This window comes from Alligator mississippiensis, chromosome 12 (genome assembly GCF_030867095.1).
Source record: "Alligator mississippiensis isolate rAllMis1 chromosome 12, rAllMis1, whole genome shotgun sequence".
Classification (NCBI taxonomy): Eukaryota; Metazoa; Chordata; order Crocodylia; family Alligatoridae; genus Alligator; species Alligator mississippiensis.
Window position 1 is genome coordinate 40,141,201 of NC_081835.1, and position 19,625 is coordinate 40,160,825.

At 46.1% G+C, this 19,625-nt stretch overlaps 1 protein-coding gene across 3 annotated transcripts in view; it reads right to left on the reverse strand.

The window, feature by feature from the left end:
* FANCD2 (FA complementation group D2) overlaps positions 1 to 19,625 on the reverse strand; it is a 208,938-nt gene that overhangs the window by 79,826 nt on the left and 109,487 nt on the right. For all 3 annotated transcript variants that reach the window (XM_059716123.1, XM_059716124.1, XM_059716125.1), the window contains 5 exons: positions 18,792 to 18,892; positions 18,354 to 18,469; positions 16,200 to 16,308; positions 15,232 to 15,333; positions 6,717 to 6,829 (listed from right to left, as the gene is read on the reverse strand). In XM_059716123.1, the coding sequence (XP_059572106.1) occupies positions 6,717 to 6,829; positions 15,232 to 15,333; positions 16,200 to 16,308; positions 18,354 to 18,469; positions 18,792 to 18,892 (541 nt within the window). The remainder of the gene's footprint in view (positions 1 to 6,716; positions 6,830 to 15,231; positions 15,334 to 16,199; positions 16,309 to 18,353; positions 18,470 to 18,791; positions 18,893 to 19,625) is intronic.

A 19,625-nucleotide genomic window follows, 5' to 3' on the forward strand; every position in this document is an offset into this window, starting at 1 on the left:
TGAGATGCACCTTTGGATGCATGACAAGGTATGGCTGGCCTTGCTGGCTGCGGTCTGGCATTGGCGGCTCATGTTCATCTTGGAGTCAATAATGACTCCGAGATCCCTTTCCGCCTCTGTGCTTTCAAGAAGGGAACTCCCCAGCCTGTATGTATGCTGTGGATTCTTTCTCCCAAGGTGCAGCACCCTGCATTTGTCTACGTTGAACCCCATCCTATTCTCTTCTGCCCACTTTTGTAGTCTGTCTAAATCTAGTTGCAGCCTCTCTCTCCTTTCAAGTGTGTCCACCTCGCCCCACATCTTAGTGTCATCAGCAAACTTGGACAACGTGCTTTCCACCCCCTCATCCAAGTCACTGATGAAGATGTTAAACAGCGCAGGCCTGAGGACCGAGCCCTGGAGTACCCCACTGCTCACATCTCGCCAGGCTGAGTACAACCCATCCACCACTACTCTCTGGGTGCGCCCCATCAGCCAATTTTTTACCCATCCAACTGTGCAGGCATTAATGCCGCAGTCACTTAATTTGTTGATGAGGATGGGGTGAGAGACAGTGTCAAAGGTCTTCTTAAAGTCTAGAAAGACTATGTCCACAGCAACACCATCATCCAAGGATTTAGTTACTTGGTCATAAAAGGCAATCAGGTTGGTCTGGCAGGACCTGCCTTTGGTGAAGCCATGCTGATTGCCCCTGAGCATGATCTCCCCTGCAGGCCCCCCACAGATATGCTCCTTGATGATCCTCTCCAAGAGCTTCCCGAGCACCAAGGTGAGGCTTACAGGCCTATAATTACTTGGGTCCTCCTTCCTCCCCTTCTTAAAAATAGGGACCACATTAGCCAGTTTCCAATCCCCCAGCACCTGGCCAGATGACCACGCATGCTCATACAGCCAGGCCAAAAGCTCCGCGATGACCCTTGCGCCAACTCCCTCAACACCCTTGGGTGGAGGGCATCTGGACCTGCAGATTTAAAAATGTCTAGCCCTTCTAGAAGATCCCTAACTACATCTGCACTGACTGAAGGCTTGATAGAGCTATCCCCAAGATTGTCCCTGGTAGGTGGGATATCCTGGTCCCTGTTCAGGAAAACAGGCAAAGAAACTGTTAAAAATATCAGCTTTCTTGTCTGGCGTGGCCAGAAGATTACCGTTTGTGTCTTGCAGGGGCCCTACATTGCCTGGTGCCCTCTTCTTGCTCCCAATGTACTTGAAAAAGGACTTTTTGTTGTCCTTAATCCTGGACACTAGCCTGAGTTCCATCTCTGCCTTGGCCTTCCTAATAGCCCTCCTACGCTCTCGAGCCGAGGAGGAGTACTCCTCCTTGGTGATAGTTCCTCCCTTCCGCTGGTTGTATGCCTCCCTTTTAGTCCTCAGGCATTGCTGAATGCCCTTGCTGAGCCAAGGGAGTCTTTGAGCACTCTTACCTTACTTCTCTCAGAGACTGTTATCCTTTGGGCCTGGAGGATCGCCCCTTTAAGGTACGACCATCCCTCCTGGGCTACCATCTCCTCTACCTTCTGGGCCCTTAGTGCCTCCCCCACTAGTCTCCTAAGCTCATTGAAGTTGGCCCTTCTGAAGTCAAGGGCTTTAGCCTTGGTGTGAGCCCTAGACGCCCTGCGTTGGCTAGTGAAATACAACAGGTGATGACTGCTATTGCCCAGGTGGTCAAGGACCTGCAGTCCCCTCACCAGGTCATCCCCCGTGGCCAGGACCAGGTCCAGCAAGGCGTTACCCCTAGTGGGGCTGTGCACTTCCTGGATAAGGTGAAGGTCCTGTAATACAGCTAGGAACCTACGCGAGGTTTATACTCATTAACATTTACTCTACCCTCGCCCCTCCTATGTTCCGTCCATTTCTCCTCCCATCTCAAGCTCCGCCTCTGTTTACTGTTTGCTTCATTAGCATGGAATTGCTATGCATTTCATTCATTTGCATGTATGTTGTATATCAAAAATAAAGAATAGCTTTAAAAGTAAGGAATCCTCCTTTCTCTATTGCTGCAGACCCTAGGCTGATTTCTATTAGACCCTGACTCCATGCAGCACCCAACGACTAGGGAGACGACGGTCCAATTACCCATGGATCCTATTACTCATTAGCAAGAGCAGAGCAGGGAGCAAACATCAGCACACACTGCTCACAACAGCTTTATTCAGAATGGAGACAGCTTCAGGCGAGCTCCCTCACCATAACAGACAAGGAGCAGCCCTGAACAATAGTTTTTTCCCATATTTATACACTTTGGTTTATACTCATTAACATTTACTCTACCCTCGCCCCTCCTATGTTCCACCCATTTCTCCTCCCATCTCAAGCTCCGCCTCTGTTTACTGTTTGCTTCATTAGCATGGAATTGCCTATGCACTTCATCATTTACATGTCTGTTTGCTATAAGCGCATGTCTAAGGCCTTGACTCCTTTTCTTCAGTCAATGGGCGGACTTTGACTAAAACCTGGAAGCCTCTGGAGGCTTCTTCACCAATCACTATTCACCTTTTTGCATATGTTCATCTCGGATTCTGTTACCAATTACATGTTTTTTCACATTCCAGTCTGTTTTTCTGTCTCAGGTTGTACCATCTTCCACCTTTTTTGGGCCCCTGTATCTAATCTCATTCCTTACTGTAGCTGGCTCACAGCACACAGACTTATTTGCTGCTTTTTCCTCAGAAAATGGTTGACATAGTTAAGATGGTTACTTAGCATAAGCAAATGGCTGGCTTAGATATCATTCTGCCTTGTGGTCAGCAGCTCTGCTAGGCCACAGGTTAAAGCCTTTGTATTCAGCTGCAAATCCAATGCTCCTCAATAATCCAAATTATTGTTACCTGAGCCTGATGCTCCAGCCAGGAGCTAAGTTAAGTGTAACATCCACTTTCATTCATGTGGATGTTGCTAGAGCCTGGGATAACCCCACAGATGTTCAGATGTGTTGGACTCCTAGTGAAAGAACAGGTTAGAGACTACTTAGAAAAGCTGGATGTGTACCAAGTCCACGGGGCTGGATGGGATGCACCCAAGGGTGCTGAGGGAGTTGGCTGATGTGATTGCAGAGGCACTGGCCTCCATCTTTGAAAACTCATGGCAATCAGGAGAGGTCCTGGATGATTGGAAAAGGGCAAACACAGTACCCATATTTAAGAAAGGGAAAAAGGAGGATCCAGTGAACTACGTACGCTAGCCTCATCTCAGTCCCTGGAAAAATCATGGAGCAGATCCTCAAGGAATACATTTCTAAGCACTTGGAGGAGAAAAAGGTTATTAGGAACAGTCATCATGGATTCACCAGGGTCAAGTCATGCCTGACCAACCTGATTGCCTTCTATGATTGGGTGACTGGTTCTGTGCATGTGGGGAGACTGGCAGATATGGTGTACCTTGATTTTAGCAAGGGTTTTGATATGGTCTCCCACAGCATTCTCATAGGCAAGCTAAGGAATTATGGGCTGGATGAATGAACTGTAAGGTAGATAGAAAACTGGCTGGAGCATCAGGCTCAGAAAATCGTAATCAATAGCTTGATGTCTACTTGGCAGTTGGTATCAAATGGAGTGCCCCAGGGGTTGGTTCTGGTGCAGGCTTTGTTCAGTGTCTTCATTAGCAATCTGGAAGATGGCATAGAGTGCACCCTCAGCAAGTGTGTAGATGACACCAATCTGGGGGGAGTACTAGATATGCTGGATGGTAGAGCTAGGATTCAGAGCAACTTAGACGAATTGGAGGATTGGGCCAAAAGGAATCTCATGAGGTTCAACAAGGACAAATGCAAAGTCCTGCGCTTAGGATGGAAAATCCCATGCATCCAGCCAGTCAGGATAGGGGCTGACTGGCTGGGCAGCGGCTCTGCAGAAAAGGACCTCAGGGTTACATTGGACAGTAAACTGAATATAAGCCAACAGTGTGTCCTTGTTGCCAAGAAGGCTAACAGCATACTGGGCTGCATCGGTAGATGTACTGCCAGTAGGTCAAGGGAAGTGATTATTATCCTCTATTCAGCATTGGTGAGGCCACATCTGGAGTACTGTGTTCAGTTTTGGGCACCCTGCTACAGAAAGGATGTGGACAAATTGGAGAGAGTCCGCTGGGGTTGGACCTGATGATCTGTTTAGGTCCCTTCTGACCCTAAGCACTATGACACTATGAGTCCAGCGGAGGGCAACAAAAATGGTAAGGAGGCTGGGAACACGACTTATAAGAAAAGACTGAGGGAACTGGACTTATTTAGTCTAGAGAAGAGGAGACTAACAGGGGACTTAATAGCAGCCTTCAACTACCTGAAGGGGTGTTCGAAAGAGTATGGAGCTAAACTGTTCTTAGTGGTGGCAGATGACAGAACAAGGAGCAACAATCTCAAATTGCAGCAAGGGAAGTTTCAGTTAGATAGTAGGAAGAATTTTCTCACTAGGAGGGTAGTAAAACACTGGAACAGGTTAATCAGAGACATGGTAGAAGCTCCATCCTTCAAGGTTTTCAAAACCCGGCTAGACAAAGCTTTGGCTAGGATGATCTAGTTGGGAATGGTCCTGCTTTAAGCAGGGGTTGGATTAGATAACCTCCTAAGGTCCCTTCCAATCCTAACTTTCTTTGATTTTATGACTCTTCCTCTTTGGGAATTCCCTGCACTAATGTAACATACAATCCAAATCTCATCCTTCTGCAGTGTTCTACATCTACACTCTCAGCACCTCTTCATTCCTACTACTATGTTAAATTGAATATTCCAAGCATCATACCTCTGTTTTCACTTTGGGTAACTGGGACTCCTATTATTTTTTTCTCACTGTTTTTGAATAATTTCTTTTAATTTTGCTTCAGTTAAATCTGGTGCTTTATGATAGATGAGGCACAAGGCTTGGTGCTCCTGCTACTTTAGCGGCCAGCAGGTGGCCGGGAGGCAATCAGGGACCAAATGACTAGGGAGTGGGCTGGGCTTAGGCTGTATATAAACAGAGGCCCTGAGTGGAGCCAGCAGTAAGATCCTGGAGACTGCTGAAGGAACATTATTGCAGCAGGAGGGCTGCAGCTCCTGAGTGCCAACATGGAGAATACAGCCTGAAGCAGTCTGGTCCTGCTGCTGCCAGGGAGAGGAGCTCTCTGGAGGGAAGGAGCTGCCTGAGGGACCCTAAACCAGAGTAAAGTAGTGAGTGCTGCTGGAGGTTGTTTCCAGAGTGTGGACTGCTCTGATGGGGGAAGAGGTTTTCTTCTTAAAGCAGAAGCATGCTTTTCCTTTCATAATATTTGTTTGCCCAGAAGGGAAGATTTGTGCTGTAGCCAAAAGGTTTACTATTCAGTTAAATTATACCAGTGGTTTGGGTTGGGATGGTGATGGGTGTTCTTTGGAAATCCAATTAGTGCCCTAGGGGCATGCAATTGCCTTAAGTCATCCTGGGGGTAGGCTCAAGGCAGAACAGGTGCTGAGCTGTGCTGAGCGGGAGCTGAGCAGAGTGTGAGGCCACAGAGTCGTGGGTCTAGAGCTGGGCAGAGAAGCCCAATGCCTGAGAAAGGTGGAAGCAGGGGTCAGGGGGCCTGGTAAATAGTGGCCAGGGACCAAGCACTTGAGAGATGTGGGGCCAAGGGGCCAGCGCCCAAGAGCATAATACTAGAGCTGGTGCCTAGAAGCCAGGTCCAATACAGTGGGCCCAGGCTAAAAGGCCCAGCTAGAGAAAAGGGGTGGAGGCCAAGAAGGTCAAAGCCCCAACAGAAGAGTGACAATACAGCGACACCTGTGAAGCATGAGGTGTGGTATACAGGAGGATGGAGCCATGCAGTCAGCCTTTAAAGCTTAGAGTCGCCTCCAGGGCACAGACAGACTGAGCGTGCCCAAGCATCTGAAGGGCAGTATTGAGGCCAGCAGTGCAGGAGGGACCTGCTGGGCAGCGGACAGAGTAAGGCTTGCTCTAGGATTTTCAAGGCATCCTCCATCTCTATACAAAAAGTACAGTGAAGCATGGCAGGAGAGCAGGGCATGACGTATGGGGCCACCAGGGGGCATCACGGCTGCCCCTGGGACCGCAGCGTGCTACAGTAGAAAAGCCATCTTCAAATCATGCTAACTACTCTAAGTTGCTTCTTAACTCAAAAATTCCCGTTTGCTTCTATTATCCACAATCTAGGTATCATCCTTAACCTTCATTGCCTCCCTCCCACATCATTTATGTCTGTAGGCCAATTAAACTCTCAGTACACAATGCTCCAGGACATGTAGAAGAATCCTACTCTAGAACATAATTTAGAACGGAAAATATTGATGGAGCCTTCTTCTACAGAATGTTTTGAACAGGATTATATGATGTGGTTCCCTGTGATAGCTGGGGACTAGACACAATTAACCAGAAAGCACCTTGCAGTCCTATGCTCCAGGCTCCTAAATGACTTCAAATTTGCAACGTGGACTCTACCCAGTACAGCGGAATGGCACACCATTTTTCAAGCCAATCCAGCATGTAAGTGGATGAGATATGCACTTTTAAAAAGAAACTTAACTATGTAGCAAGTAGCATTTGTTCCTTGATTCCTGTATTCCTGACACTGTTCCTGCCAAGACCTATATTCCAAGCTCAGATGCAAAAATCTTGCTGGAGAGCAGCACTGAGCTCCTGAACTGCAATTTCTCTTAGTATTAAGAGGCCCGCACCCAGCTTTTTTATTTATGCTGCATTTTTTGTCTCTCCTCCTCCCTCCCCACATCCCCACCCCAAGCCCAGTTTGTACTATACCTTCTCTAGTTGGGTTGTATCAGCTTCAGGCTGGATTCCTTCAAGATTCTCCTCCATTTCAGAGGGGTCTGGAGAGGAACTTTTGCTGTAATCAAATTTTTGGTTTTTCCCTCCTTGAAAAGAAGCACACTTTTACCAACATAAGCCATAGCAAATACAGCCCTTCATTAAGAATCAATCAAGATACTCACCTAGGGATACCCATGCACTTACTAGTCAAAACTAAAAAAGCAACTGACAAAACACCACACAAAGTCTGTATTCAAAATACTCCGGCTTGCAGTCCTAAATTACAAGGCCAAGAACACTGGGGAGCGACTTCCCCAGCAAGTGCATATATTTTTTTTTAAATCAGCTTGCTAAATGGGTCATACTTTTTTTCTTTACAATTAATTTGATACAAGTATATTATCATGTCATTACATAAATCAATGAGACAGTTCCAAAACTAGTGGGTTCAGCATGGGTTACCCTGAAAGGAATACAAGACATGCTAGTTATAAATACAGACTGTAGGATTAATAACTAGACAGACATGCTCTGTTAAACCAGGAAATGCAAGCACATGCCTGCAGTGGCTCAAGCCAGAAGGCCGGAGGGGGGAGGGGCTGTCTGCCAGCCACTGCCAAAGGGGAGGGAAGAGAGATGCCCTCCAAGGCTCTCACCCCACCCTGCTGGAGTGGATGGGGCGTGGCCAGGCACCAGCCCAGGCTAGCAGACAGGGGATGGAGGAAAAGTCCTCTCTGAAGCAAGTATGTATTGAACACAGTAATTTGCAAAGCATACAACAGGGAACTACCAAAAATCTTCACCTAAGCTAAGATACAGCCCAGTAAAACACAGCATACACAGCTTAGTCTCACTTAAAATGTAAACCAGAAAAACAAGAATTAGTTTTACTAATCCCGAGGGCAGAATGTCTCCTTTTGATCCTGAAAGCTTGCAGAGAAAGACAGTTTTCTTGCCATTTTCCAGTTGGTCTAATAAAAGGTATCATTTTGGAACCAAGAGTTCTAGTTTTTTGTATGTCCTTAGTCAGGCATTCAGAAAGGCTTTATAATGTAAATATAACTCTCTGCATTCTTTGGTGAAGCTGTTTGCAACTTCTCTTAACTCTTAATCAGCATGTGTGATGATTGTCAGGTCTTTGCCAACACTTGCCACCTTCACACTAGCTTGCCTCTCTCCCCCCTCCTGGGACACTCCCCAGAGACTAAAACCAAAGCCCCAGGGGTTGGGGGGAGAGAGGGGACAAAGAGAGCAATTAACTCAGTCCCTGCCTATTTTCAGGCAAGCCATGGAGATGTAGCTGGGGCTGACAAACAGCAGCTGTGGTCCCCAGGTTTGCCATCGCAAGGGGTGGGTGGGAGAGGGGATGGAGAGATAAATTTGCCTCAAGGGCCATGGTAGGCTGGCACCTGGCCACACCCTGCCCCTGCTCCAGCTAGAGAGCAGAGGGGAGGGACCAGCCCCGCCCAGCCCAAGAGCATGCTCAGGGTGTCTGGTTTATCTTAAACCAACAAAGGGTCTGGGACAGACATTGCATAAATTGGTTTGAGCCAAATCAGTTAAGTCTGATACTACATTCAACCAGGTTTATCTCAAACCAGTTTAATTCATTTTCAAACTGGTTTATGTGCACTGTTCTGTTACAGGTTTAAACCAGTTTTTGATAACTTAAACCAGTTTATGAGTAATGTCTGTCCTTATCCTTTTAATGTTTAAAATGAGAAGGCAGGGCTATCTGGGTGAGCTTGGTACGTATCCGGAAATTGCATAAGGGGAAATGTTGAAGGCATGAAAATTTGAGATCACCTTGGACATAAAGCACTGACCTTCAAGATAATGTAGAGGTGGAGGGACATTGTACTGCACTCATTCACCCCTGTAGCAGATTGAATACCTACTAAAATGCAGTTTGAATAGACATGTTCTAATAAGGTCGAAGTAAGTTTTATAAAATATTCCCTGAACTCCAATGGAACTGATTCTATTTGCAACTCAAGAATAGGATTTCCCCTATGGTAGATTTTGAGATGCTCCTGAGCACACTGTTGAAAAGCACAGCTTAGTCCCAACTTCTCTTTTCCTGTAGGTGCCAAATCCAAAACTGAAGCAGTAGAGCTATTCTGGGGATATCCACAGCCACTGCTTCTAAAATCATGCTTAATACATGCAGGAAGGGGAGCCCTCAGAGTGACTTAATCACCTCATTTCTAGGTTTGGTGTATGTAGAGATGGCGTGGATGAGAGGCTGTGACTGGAGGGACATGAAAACAGCCATTGATTGCAGGAGGTTGCATGACTAGCAAATTGGTGAAGGGAGGTCTTACTAGCAGGTGAAACTTAAGAGTCAATACTCCAGGTGGATTAGGTGCCTTGAGATGTATATCTACCATCTGGGAGCTTCTTTGAGGAGACCAGTGGTGCTCAAACCCTCTTCACAGAGTGCTACCTTGATAGGGTGGAGAGGCTTGCATGTACTGATGACCCTAAGAGCAACATCATTGGGAATCTTGTACCTCTGGTAGGATCACCCATGGTATAGTCAAAGGTGAGGTATCACATGAAGAGCAGTCCAACACAACAGAACAAAAACCTTAATGGTGGAGCAGATGGATGAAGAAGGCATACTTCTCAACAGCTGCAAAGGCGGATGAAGGTTGCAGTGCAAGAGTAACCCCAGTCATCTTGGATCTCCTTGCCACACAGGTTTCTCCTCCACCAAGATACATGCAGTTGCCAATGCGCAACAGCCTCCTCATGTAAAATGTGAGGCGCATGTAGACTTCTCTCACTGGATCCAACATCTATCACAATAACCAATCATCAATACCCATAACCTCTACAAAGTCCTATGGCGATGGACAAGTGGCAACAGGGACAGAAAGTGGTCACTGGGAGTCCTTAGTCACAGATCCATAAGCAGGCATTGATTGTGTGTTGGTCGTTTCACCCTTGGAATGGGACAAGAGGGTGATTTGGCAGCTGTGATCTCAACTGAGCAGTCCTTTTTAGGATCCCTCTGCTCACCCCACATGGGAAGAGGCTAGAATTGGTGCCCCAAACAGGCTGTCCCACCTTATCTTACCTGGCTGGATAGCTACTTCCAGTGGAATCACTCAAATTGCAGTTGAAACACAAAAAACAGTCCTTTGCATCCTGGAACGTACGAACCCTACTAGATGACCCAAACAGTGAGAGACCTGAACATAGAACAGCTATTGTTGCCTGAGAACTCTCATGATACACCATAGATATCGCTGCCCTCAGTGAGACCAGATGTGTAGACAAAGACCATCTGAGGGAGGGGAGGAGGGTGGCCCTATGTTCTTCTGGAAAGGGAAACCTGCAAATGACAGGCAAATACATGGCATTGGTTTTGCCACTGAGAACCAGATTGTCAGCCAAATGACTGAATTCCCTGTTGAAATTCAGAAAGACCGCTTCATGACTCTCCACTGCCAAGTGACCAATAATTCACTTGCTACCATCATCAGTGCATACACCCCAACACTCGATGTCAAAGAAGAACAGAAAGAACAGTTTTATGCTGACCTTGAGGAAATCCTGACTATTATCATGAAAGAGGATAAGATCATCCTCTCACACAGTAAATGTGCAGAGCATGACCTTGCCATTATTAACACTATCTTCAGACAATGTGACAGATACAAAACAATATGGCAACATCCTTGCTCAAAACAATGGCACCTCCTCAACTACACCATTGTAAAAGGATGTAATCTAGAAGATGTTCATATCACACATGTTATGAGAGGAGCTGATGACTGCTGGACTGATAATCACTTAGTGATATCAATCATGTCCAGTGGAGTTGCACTGAAACATTGAAAGCAATCTAGATCAGTCCAAAGATCAGTCCAAAGACAGTACATCAAATGCCTTCAGACCCCTAGATACTGTGAAGCCCTCCAAACATATCTCAGCAAGAAACGTGTCAATCTTAGGACTGAAAATTATAACTCCTGTTGAAGAAAATAGGCAAGCTCTAAAGGAGACCATCCATGAGGCTTGTACAGAATTAACTGGCTTTATCACCCAACACCATCAGGACTGGTTTGATGAAAACAAACAACAAACAAAGATCTAAGCCCTTTCCAACCAGAAGAGAAAAGATTTCTGTGACTGGCAAAACCATTACATTCAGTAAGAAGCAGGGAACCTTTCAACAGCTTAAAGCTGAAGCCTAGAGGAAGATTCGAGAAATCAAAAACAAATGGTGGGAAGAGAAGGTGAAAGAAAAGAAATCCAACAATTTGTTGAGAATCATGACATGCAGAACTTCTTCAGTGCAATCAAGGCTGTGTACGGACAAAACTCTCGCAGGCTCACCTTACTTAGATCTGAAGACAGCAGTATGCCCCTCAAAGACAAGTCCATCAAAAACCACTGGAAGGAACACTACCAAAAACTCCTGAACTGAGAACTGATGGTGACTGATGAAACCATCAAATCCATCCCACAGCATCCAGTAAGGGAAGCACTTGCCAGTCCACCTACCTCTGAAGAAGCCCAGCAGGAGAAAAGATACATGAAGAACCAAATGAAGAACAACAAAACATCTGGGCCCACCAGACTGATGTCATACCAGCTAAGGTCTTCAAAGTTGGTGGGGAAACTATGACCAACAAGCTCCACACAGTGTTTCTCAGAATTCCTGCTGACCTAAGGAATGTCAATATCATCAACGTTTTTAAAAAGGGAGATACATCTGCTTGGGGAAACTATTGAGGTATCACCCTCCTCTCCATTGCTGGGAAGATCCTTGCTCAAATTCTGCTGAACTGACTGCTCCCTTTTGCTGAGGAAATCCTTTCTGAGTCTCAACACAGTTTCAGACCACCAAGAGGCACCACTGACATGATTTTTGCAGCCCAGCAGATCCAGGAAAAGTGCCGAGAACAATACCAGGAACCATATATAGTCTTTATTGATTTGATCAAAGCCTTTGACCCGACTGTGGACCTTTAATATGCCAATGATTGTGTTGTCATTGCATATACATAGGAGGACCTACAAACATCCCTTAACTGCTTCTCAAGCACACCAATGCCTGGGACTGATCCTTAACATTCGCAAAACAAAGGCGCTTCACCAGCTTGTTCCAGACCAATTAACTCCCCCAGCAAAGATCCTCACCGATGGGCAGGAGCTGGAGAATGTTGAACACTTTGCATATCTTGGCAGCCATCTCTCAAAGAAAGCCAACACCGACGAGGAGATCCAGTATAGGATCCAATGTGCTAGCTCTGCCTTCAGAAGACTGAATCATCATGTGTTCAACGATCACAACATCGGGAATTGAACAAAGCTCCTACTATAAAAGGCTGTGGTAATCCCAACTCTTCCCAACAGCTGCGAAGTTTTGGTGACCTACACTTGAAAAGCCTGGAACGCCATCACCAGCACTACTTCTGGAAGATCCTTGGTATAAAATGGGAGGATTGTTGCACAAACGCCAGTGTCCTCACTAATGCTAACACCACCAGTGTGGAAGCGTTGCTTATTCAACATCAGCTGCAATGGAAAGGGCATTATGTGTGCATGCCTGAAGCATGCATACCAAAACAACTGCTATACTTCCAACTCAGTTAAGTACAAAGGACACAAGGGAGCCAGAGGAAACGCTTGAAGGACACCCTCAAGGCATGACACCACAAATTTAGAAAAAACTAGCCCAGGACAGGGCTACATGGTGATGCCGTGCAAAAGAAGGTACATCTTACTTTGAGGAAAACTCTCTCACCCTGGAGACAGAAAAACGACAAAAATGGAAGGAAAGGAAATGAGACTGAAAAATCCGTGATCTGACCCTCCCTTTAAGCACCACCTGTGGTGTTTGCCAGAGTCTGTGGCTCTAGGACAGGCCTTAGCTATCAATGGATTCATTTACACCCCTTTACTTGATCTGTGGGTATGATCATCCTTGACCATGAGCGACTGCCACCACCGCTGTAGCCAGTTCGAAACCTTTTGCCCCAGTGGGCCAGATAAGCAGTGTTCACTCTGTCTATAGACCAGGTCCTGGCCAGTGCTCCCAATCCTCTGCCTGGGGCAAGCACAGCATTCGCTGTCCAGCCACATAGATGGGGAAAAGCCTGACCCCAACCCAGCCCTATAGGGAAGGGGAAGGGGGGTGGTCCCACAGGACCAAACCCCATGGGGGAGGGGCCATGGCCCAGCCCCAACCCAGCCACACAGGGGTGGAGGACAGCACAGTTGCAAATAAGCCCAGCTTCAACTAAGCACTGTGGGTGGAGAAGGCATGGCCAGCCCTTCAGGGGAGACCGTAAAGGGGGTATAGCCCAGCTTCGACCCATCCCCAGGGAAGGGGAAAGGGAAGGGGAAGTAGGCGTGATCCAGCCCCATGGGGGATGGGACTGCAGCCTGGCTCCGACCAGCTATGCAGGGCTTGGGGTTTGGGAATTTGGCAGGTGGGAAGGTAGCCATATTAATGGCCACTGCTCCCCCACTGCTAAATGTTCCAACCCATGGGGAGCCCCGCATGGCTCTGTAGGCCACATTTGGCCAGTGGGCCATAGATCAAGCACCCCGGTGTAGATTATTGGTGCTACATACAAGCTAAATAGAAGAACTAGGAAGTGGTAGTCTTGTTCCATGCAGAACCCAAGGTACCTAGCATAGGTACCTTGTTCACCAAATCCCAGAATACTAGAACTAGGTGATAGATTTAAAATAATGAGAGAAAGTACTTTAAGCAACATGAAGTTAACCTATTGAATTCATTGCCACAGGTCGTAGAGGCAGATAGCATAGCCAGGTTCAAAAAGAAACTAGATAAATTCATGGATGATTGATCTATTAATGGCTACTGAACAGAAAGGCTGGAGAAGTTTCCTGTAGCATTTCTAAACCAATAATGGCAGATGCCAGAGAGGATATTTAATAGGGGATAGATCACTCTACAAATACCCAAGTCAATTTTTTCTGCTCTATAGCATCTATTTCTGTTACAGTCAGAGACAGAATACTAGGATAAACGGACCACTGGTCGGACCCAGTGTGGCACCTCTTATGTTCTTATGGGTGGGTTTGATTGCCAGATGGAAGGATGCATTCTTTACATATTAAACCTGAATACCAGCCCTTTAAGTTCAAAGAGGGATAACATCACAAACACCAATATTCCTATGAATGAGTTGAGATTTCTGAGGTCAAGGGTGAGAAGAGGAGGACATGGGATATCAAGAGGAGCAAAAAACCCCAGTGTTCCTACTGAACCTTTTCTACATCTCCCTCCCGTAGGAGACCACACTTCCTCTAACATGCCTGTTGTGTGCTAAGTCCTTGTAGAGGGAAGGAGGAAAGTAACCTGATTTAGTGAAGAACTGGATGGAGTTTCTACTGCAGACAAACTTCTAGTACCCAGTGATGGGGAACTGGAAGAAGAGATGATATGAGGGCTAAAGGAGGGAAGATTAGAAATGTGATGGAATCTTGTGTACAGTTCTTGACCATCTTGTTGAGACTGCTTGGAGGAGCTGATGAGAACCAGAAAGCCCCGACCCTTTGCTGCTAGAATTTCTTATTGGATGCAGATATAGACAGTAAGCAGAAAGATCCTAATTATACATCATTTTTGAGAGAGAGAGAGAGAGAGAGAGATTGCCTTTGGAAGAGCAAGGTCAAATAGTAGGGAGGGCCTCCTTCTGCACAAACTGAGGAAAAAGCAGGTCCTCTGGAATACACTAGCAACAATCTTTCCCTGTTCTGTCACTGAATAGGTCCAGACCATTGAAAGGAAGGTCTTCAAAGTTCTTTTGTGACTTAGGAGTGAAACTCAACGATAGTAATGGTCATGATCTTCTCAAGGCTTTATGCACAGCCACTGCTCTCATGGTAGGGGCTGAAACACAACAAACTGCACTTAGGGAGCATTTTGCCAAGGACTACCAAAGGTGCATGTCAATTTTAAATTGTGCAAATCTAGAATATTCTAAACTAAAAATCTACAGTTCAGTAGCCAGGGGACCCAAGACATGAGTTTGCTTTCTGAGGTGGCTGTGAAGGAACTGAGGCAATGCAATTGAGGGGGGTGCACTCCCTTGGCTTTGAATAGGGTGAGCTCTTGTGCATCCTTTCCTCTTTTAGGCAATTCTGTAGCTCAAAGCTAGGTGTGCTATACCCCACAAGTTCAAATGCACAGATGTCCTCAGTGAAGAATATCAAATGCCACACAACATTTTGGAAGCCCAAAAAGCTCAAGGCCATAAGGATGAACCTGACCTCTAGCAATTAGGCATTATGAACCTTCTTTCCTTGGGAGCATGTCATCCCCTGTTCACATGTGGGAGGGCTTTCTACTTCTTCCTCTGAAGCATGGATTGACCATTGTTAGATACTGGACTAGGAGAACCTTTGACCATCACTTGTTTTGAGCAAGTACTAATGCTACAGCTATAGCTGTGCTATTACTGAATTTTAGGTGTAGACTGTTTACTTAAATATTTTAGAAAACGTTTCCTCTAACCTTTTTTCTTCTTTTTTGCTGGACCAATGGCACTGATAGAGGGTGCTGCTTCTAAGGTTTCAGAATCAAAGACAGCTGGTGGAGGAACATAGCCAGGAGTTGCTGAAAGAATGGAGAAATTCAGTCAGTTCAGTTCCTTAGGGTATAGAAATGCTCCAAATCCCAGACTCCTTCAAATTCAGTAAGCTTCAGCACTATACAGATGTGTGTCCCCCTCCCCTCTCCCTGGCTGTTCAGCCATGCAGTGGCAGTGCTAGAGAACAGGAATCTTTGCATGCCTCTTGGTCTCCAGAGGTTCCCAAGGATAGCCAGGTACACAGGAGAGCTCTCACTGGCTGTCTGCCCCACTTTCCCTGACCATGGCGGGGAGGCTGCAGGAGAGAAAATCAGAGCACTGTGGGATACTGGAGGACTGCTGGAGGGTGCAGATGCTTCAGAAAGCTCTTCAAAGTTGTTCCTCATGTTTTAGGGTTATTTCTGAAGCCCATCTTCAGTAATGAAAAAGTGCTACACTCTTACTGTCTACACCCCTACTGTTTGGTATGCTTCAAAGACGCTTGTAATACTTCAAACAACATGTCTTCCCATGACCTCAGGCAAACAACTAAATACCAGCTTGATAGACTTCAATGAGAGGTGCTCCACAGCTCCACTTGGTGACATGCAACTCTATTCCTTTAATTACATTAAATTAGCTTTCACTTCCCATAGTCCCAAGCTGTTTCAGGTTAGAGCAGTCCTGAGATTTCATTATACTACAGGCATTAATTTGCCTAGTAGAGCATCTTTCACCCCCCAGCCAAACTCTGATAACATCTCCTGGGAACAAGGTATTGGAATTCACACAAAGGCACAATTCAAAAGATAAATATCCAGGCACTTAGTCACGTAGAATGGCTCCTTCAAAGGAATTAAATGGATTCTGGACCTATCCCAAAGAGTTGGGCCTACATTCAGCACCAACTCACCTGCTAAGCACTTTCCCAGGACACTCTGTAACTCTGTGATGTTCTGTAATCGAGTTAAAACTTTCCCCTTCATCTCAGGGTCCTGCTGCTGACAGAAGGAGTTCACAACCTACAGAAACAAATCAGATTTAAAGTAACTAAAAGGGAGCAGCTACCCAGTAATTTTTCATTTCTCCTGTCTGAGCAACATTTAACAGTCCTGAATAACAGGGTGACAGCATTCACCAGCGTAGTTTGCATGGCTGAATCCAGACCGTGCCAAAAATCAGAATCTCATCAGAAAGAAAACAGAATACAGTGATCATAATTAGGCACCACTGGAATTTGCACTGGAAGTGCACTACTTTGTGGCTCCTTTAATCTTGCAGTTTCCCCTGTGTATCCCCTTACTGCTGACTGGCAGAGGAGCCCTGCCTCTCACCCCTGATCGGCAGGGAAGAGAAAACCAGAGTTTTAAATATGCCACAGTTTTTACCTCTCATCTGGTCAGCAGCAGTGGCAGGATCCTGAGGACCCCTCCACCAATAAGCAGCATCAGGCAAAAACTGCAGGATATTTAAACCACTGTTTTCACACCCTGCTGATCAGGGGCAAGTGGCAGGACCCCTCTGCCAAATGGGGGGTGGGGCCACAGGGGAAAGTGCAAGATTAAAATAGCAACTGCACAGTGCACTGTCAGTGCAAATTCCAATGGTCCCTAATCATCATCAATGAAGCAGCAAAGGGCAGACAGCTTTTAAGACATGTTTCTAAGTGGACTTGTTAATCAAAGAAGAAGAATTAACAAGTAGTAGCATTTCTCTCTCTCAGATACAAAGCAGTTGCCTATACTGAACAATTAGGACAATGAACAAGTGGGAAGCCACCCACCCAGGGGTGACATGACTTGTAAACAAAATTTCCTATGAAGTCAACCCTGATGGGAAGAGTGGTTATGCTATGGAGCTATGCTGCTGCACTCTACAGGACAATTGGTCTATAGGGGAGTCTTGCTTTGCATTTTTCCTAATGAATACTTCTTGGCTTCTCTTTTTTGGATCCCACAGTTGAGAATGCTGTGGAAACACAGCCAGGGTAGTCTAGTTATTCCTAGTGGGCTAAATCCTTAGCCGGACGAGATTGTGAGGGTCTGTCCCCACCAACTCCCTTTGCAATAAGCAGGAGTAGTGTAGGCCACAGAGTTCTATACTCTCTAACTCTCATCTGCAGCATGTGAGGAAAAGCAGGTCTGCCTTGGTCTACACTCCTCAACTCGTTTCCGCAGCACAGTCTTCCTGCTTCTGAAAATGTTGCTGCAAGGTTTGGGTACAGGCCATGGACTGGGGACAGGCCTTGCTGCTGCAAGGTTTGGGGAGAGGCCATGGATTCACTCCAGCCATTGGAGTCCTACCTTAGCTCTGTTTCCAACCCAGAGAAGAGCCAACACTTCAGGCTGACCCAGAAGGGAGGGACGGAGCATTATGAGATGGGATTAGGAAGTGAAATGTTACCAGAACATCCCCAGCAGCGCCACTACCTGGCTGCTCAGAATCTCCCTTTGACCACAAATAGGAGCATTGCATATACATGCTGATGGCAAGTGTATATGAAAAGCCTGTTAGAAGATGGATGCAATTCAAAATTCTCTAACACAGAAAAGTCTAAAATGAATGATGGGTGGGGGTGGAGAGCAGCCTTCCTCTGTAGCTTTGTTCCCTGCATGAAGCAAGGACTAGTTGGTTTGTTTGTAGCATGTGTATAATTGGCATTCATCTCTCCCATGAAAGTATCACCATACTTTGCATACACTACAATTATCCAAGGTGTGAACAGCCACTGATTCAGTGGGACAGAGAACAAATTACATAGCTTTTTGCTGTCTCAGCATCTCTTACCTCAACAGCTAAGAACCTCACATCATTAGCATGAATTAAGTGCTGTGAGACTTTTGGAAGAAGGTTTCATAGAAGCAAAATGATAATGACAGTAAGACAATGTTATTTTAAGTATCATTAATAATAGGAACAAAGCTTCAGATTGTGGAATTATGGAGACAGACCCCCAACCTCTAATGTCACATGGTATTCGTGTCCTTCGTCTAACGGCCAGGTAGCATTACAGTAGGAGACAGCTGTAAGGAATTTCAGGACAGAACTCCATGGAAGTTCAACTCACCTCACGGAACCAATTGAGTGCATGGAATAAAAGTGAGCACAGGAACTCTCGCTCCCGCCTAGATAAGGAGTCCAGCTTCCCTTCAGTCTCTAAGTCGGTAAGATATAAGGGGCATCCTGTAACAGAGTTAAAACGGATAGCTTGAATTCTGCTTGCCAGGGGATCAGGCATCCTACCCCCAAGCCCTGGCCATCTTGCTCACTTATATGAAGGAAGTGTTTTACTACCATTGCAGAGTCACTGCATCCACACCAATCACTACACTGATTAGCACCAGATTTGACCTTCCAGCCCAGCCCAGCAAGCATGCCTGCCACAGGAGAAAAAGCAGTGCATTATGCCCAAGTAGGCAATAGAGCCCAGGGGCCCATTCCCATGCCTAACAAAATGAGGTATAGATCAGTACACTAGATGGACAGTACCAGATTTCTGCTATACCTAACAACGCATCGATCTCTTCCAGGCTCCCATTGTTTTTTTCTGCCACATAAAACCTCAGCAATCGGAAAGAGGGTGACAGACATACTGGAGATACGGCCCTGGGAAAAGAAGAGGAAGGCTGAGTCCTGCATTTGACAGCTAACCATGGAAGCCTCAAGAAAGAAAAGATTTCCTGGCCTTCTTGTTCCTTATCTTCTGAAACCTCCTTGGCTGCTCTTTTTTTTAATATGCCCCCAACCAATCTATTAGCAACACATGTCAGAAGACCACTGTGGTTATATCTTTTCCCTTGGCTCTGCTTACAGTGGAGAAAGGTCCTGATCTCTAGAGTAAATACTAAAGGGTAGAAAATCAGCTGTACTGAACAGACCAGATGAGACCAGGATCCATCTAACCACTTTTTTTTGTGTCCTGACATGGTTAGTGTCAAGCTAGGCTGAGGAACTTAGTAGTAGAGCACAATGTAGCACAGGAGAACAAATTCCTTCCAACTCTCAGTAGCTGCTTTTTATAAGGAGCTAAAATCAGGGCTCAGGTCTCAACCATCCTAAATAAGCAATGAGGACAACCAATCCCCAGAGGCTGCAGGAAAACAGGCCTCACCTGCTCCACACTTTAAAAACTGGCTCCAGACAATAGCATGCTGTCTAGTCAAAGACTTTGGTGCTTGCTCAGAGTTCCTCAGCTGGCTCACCCTGAGTCCCACTTTGACTCCTGGCTCATCTGCAACTCTGGTCTTGACTCATGGTTCACTGTGACCCTGAATCCTGGCTCCCCATTAACTTAATTCCTGGACTTGCACAATTAACTAGGTGACCTTCCCTGACTGCC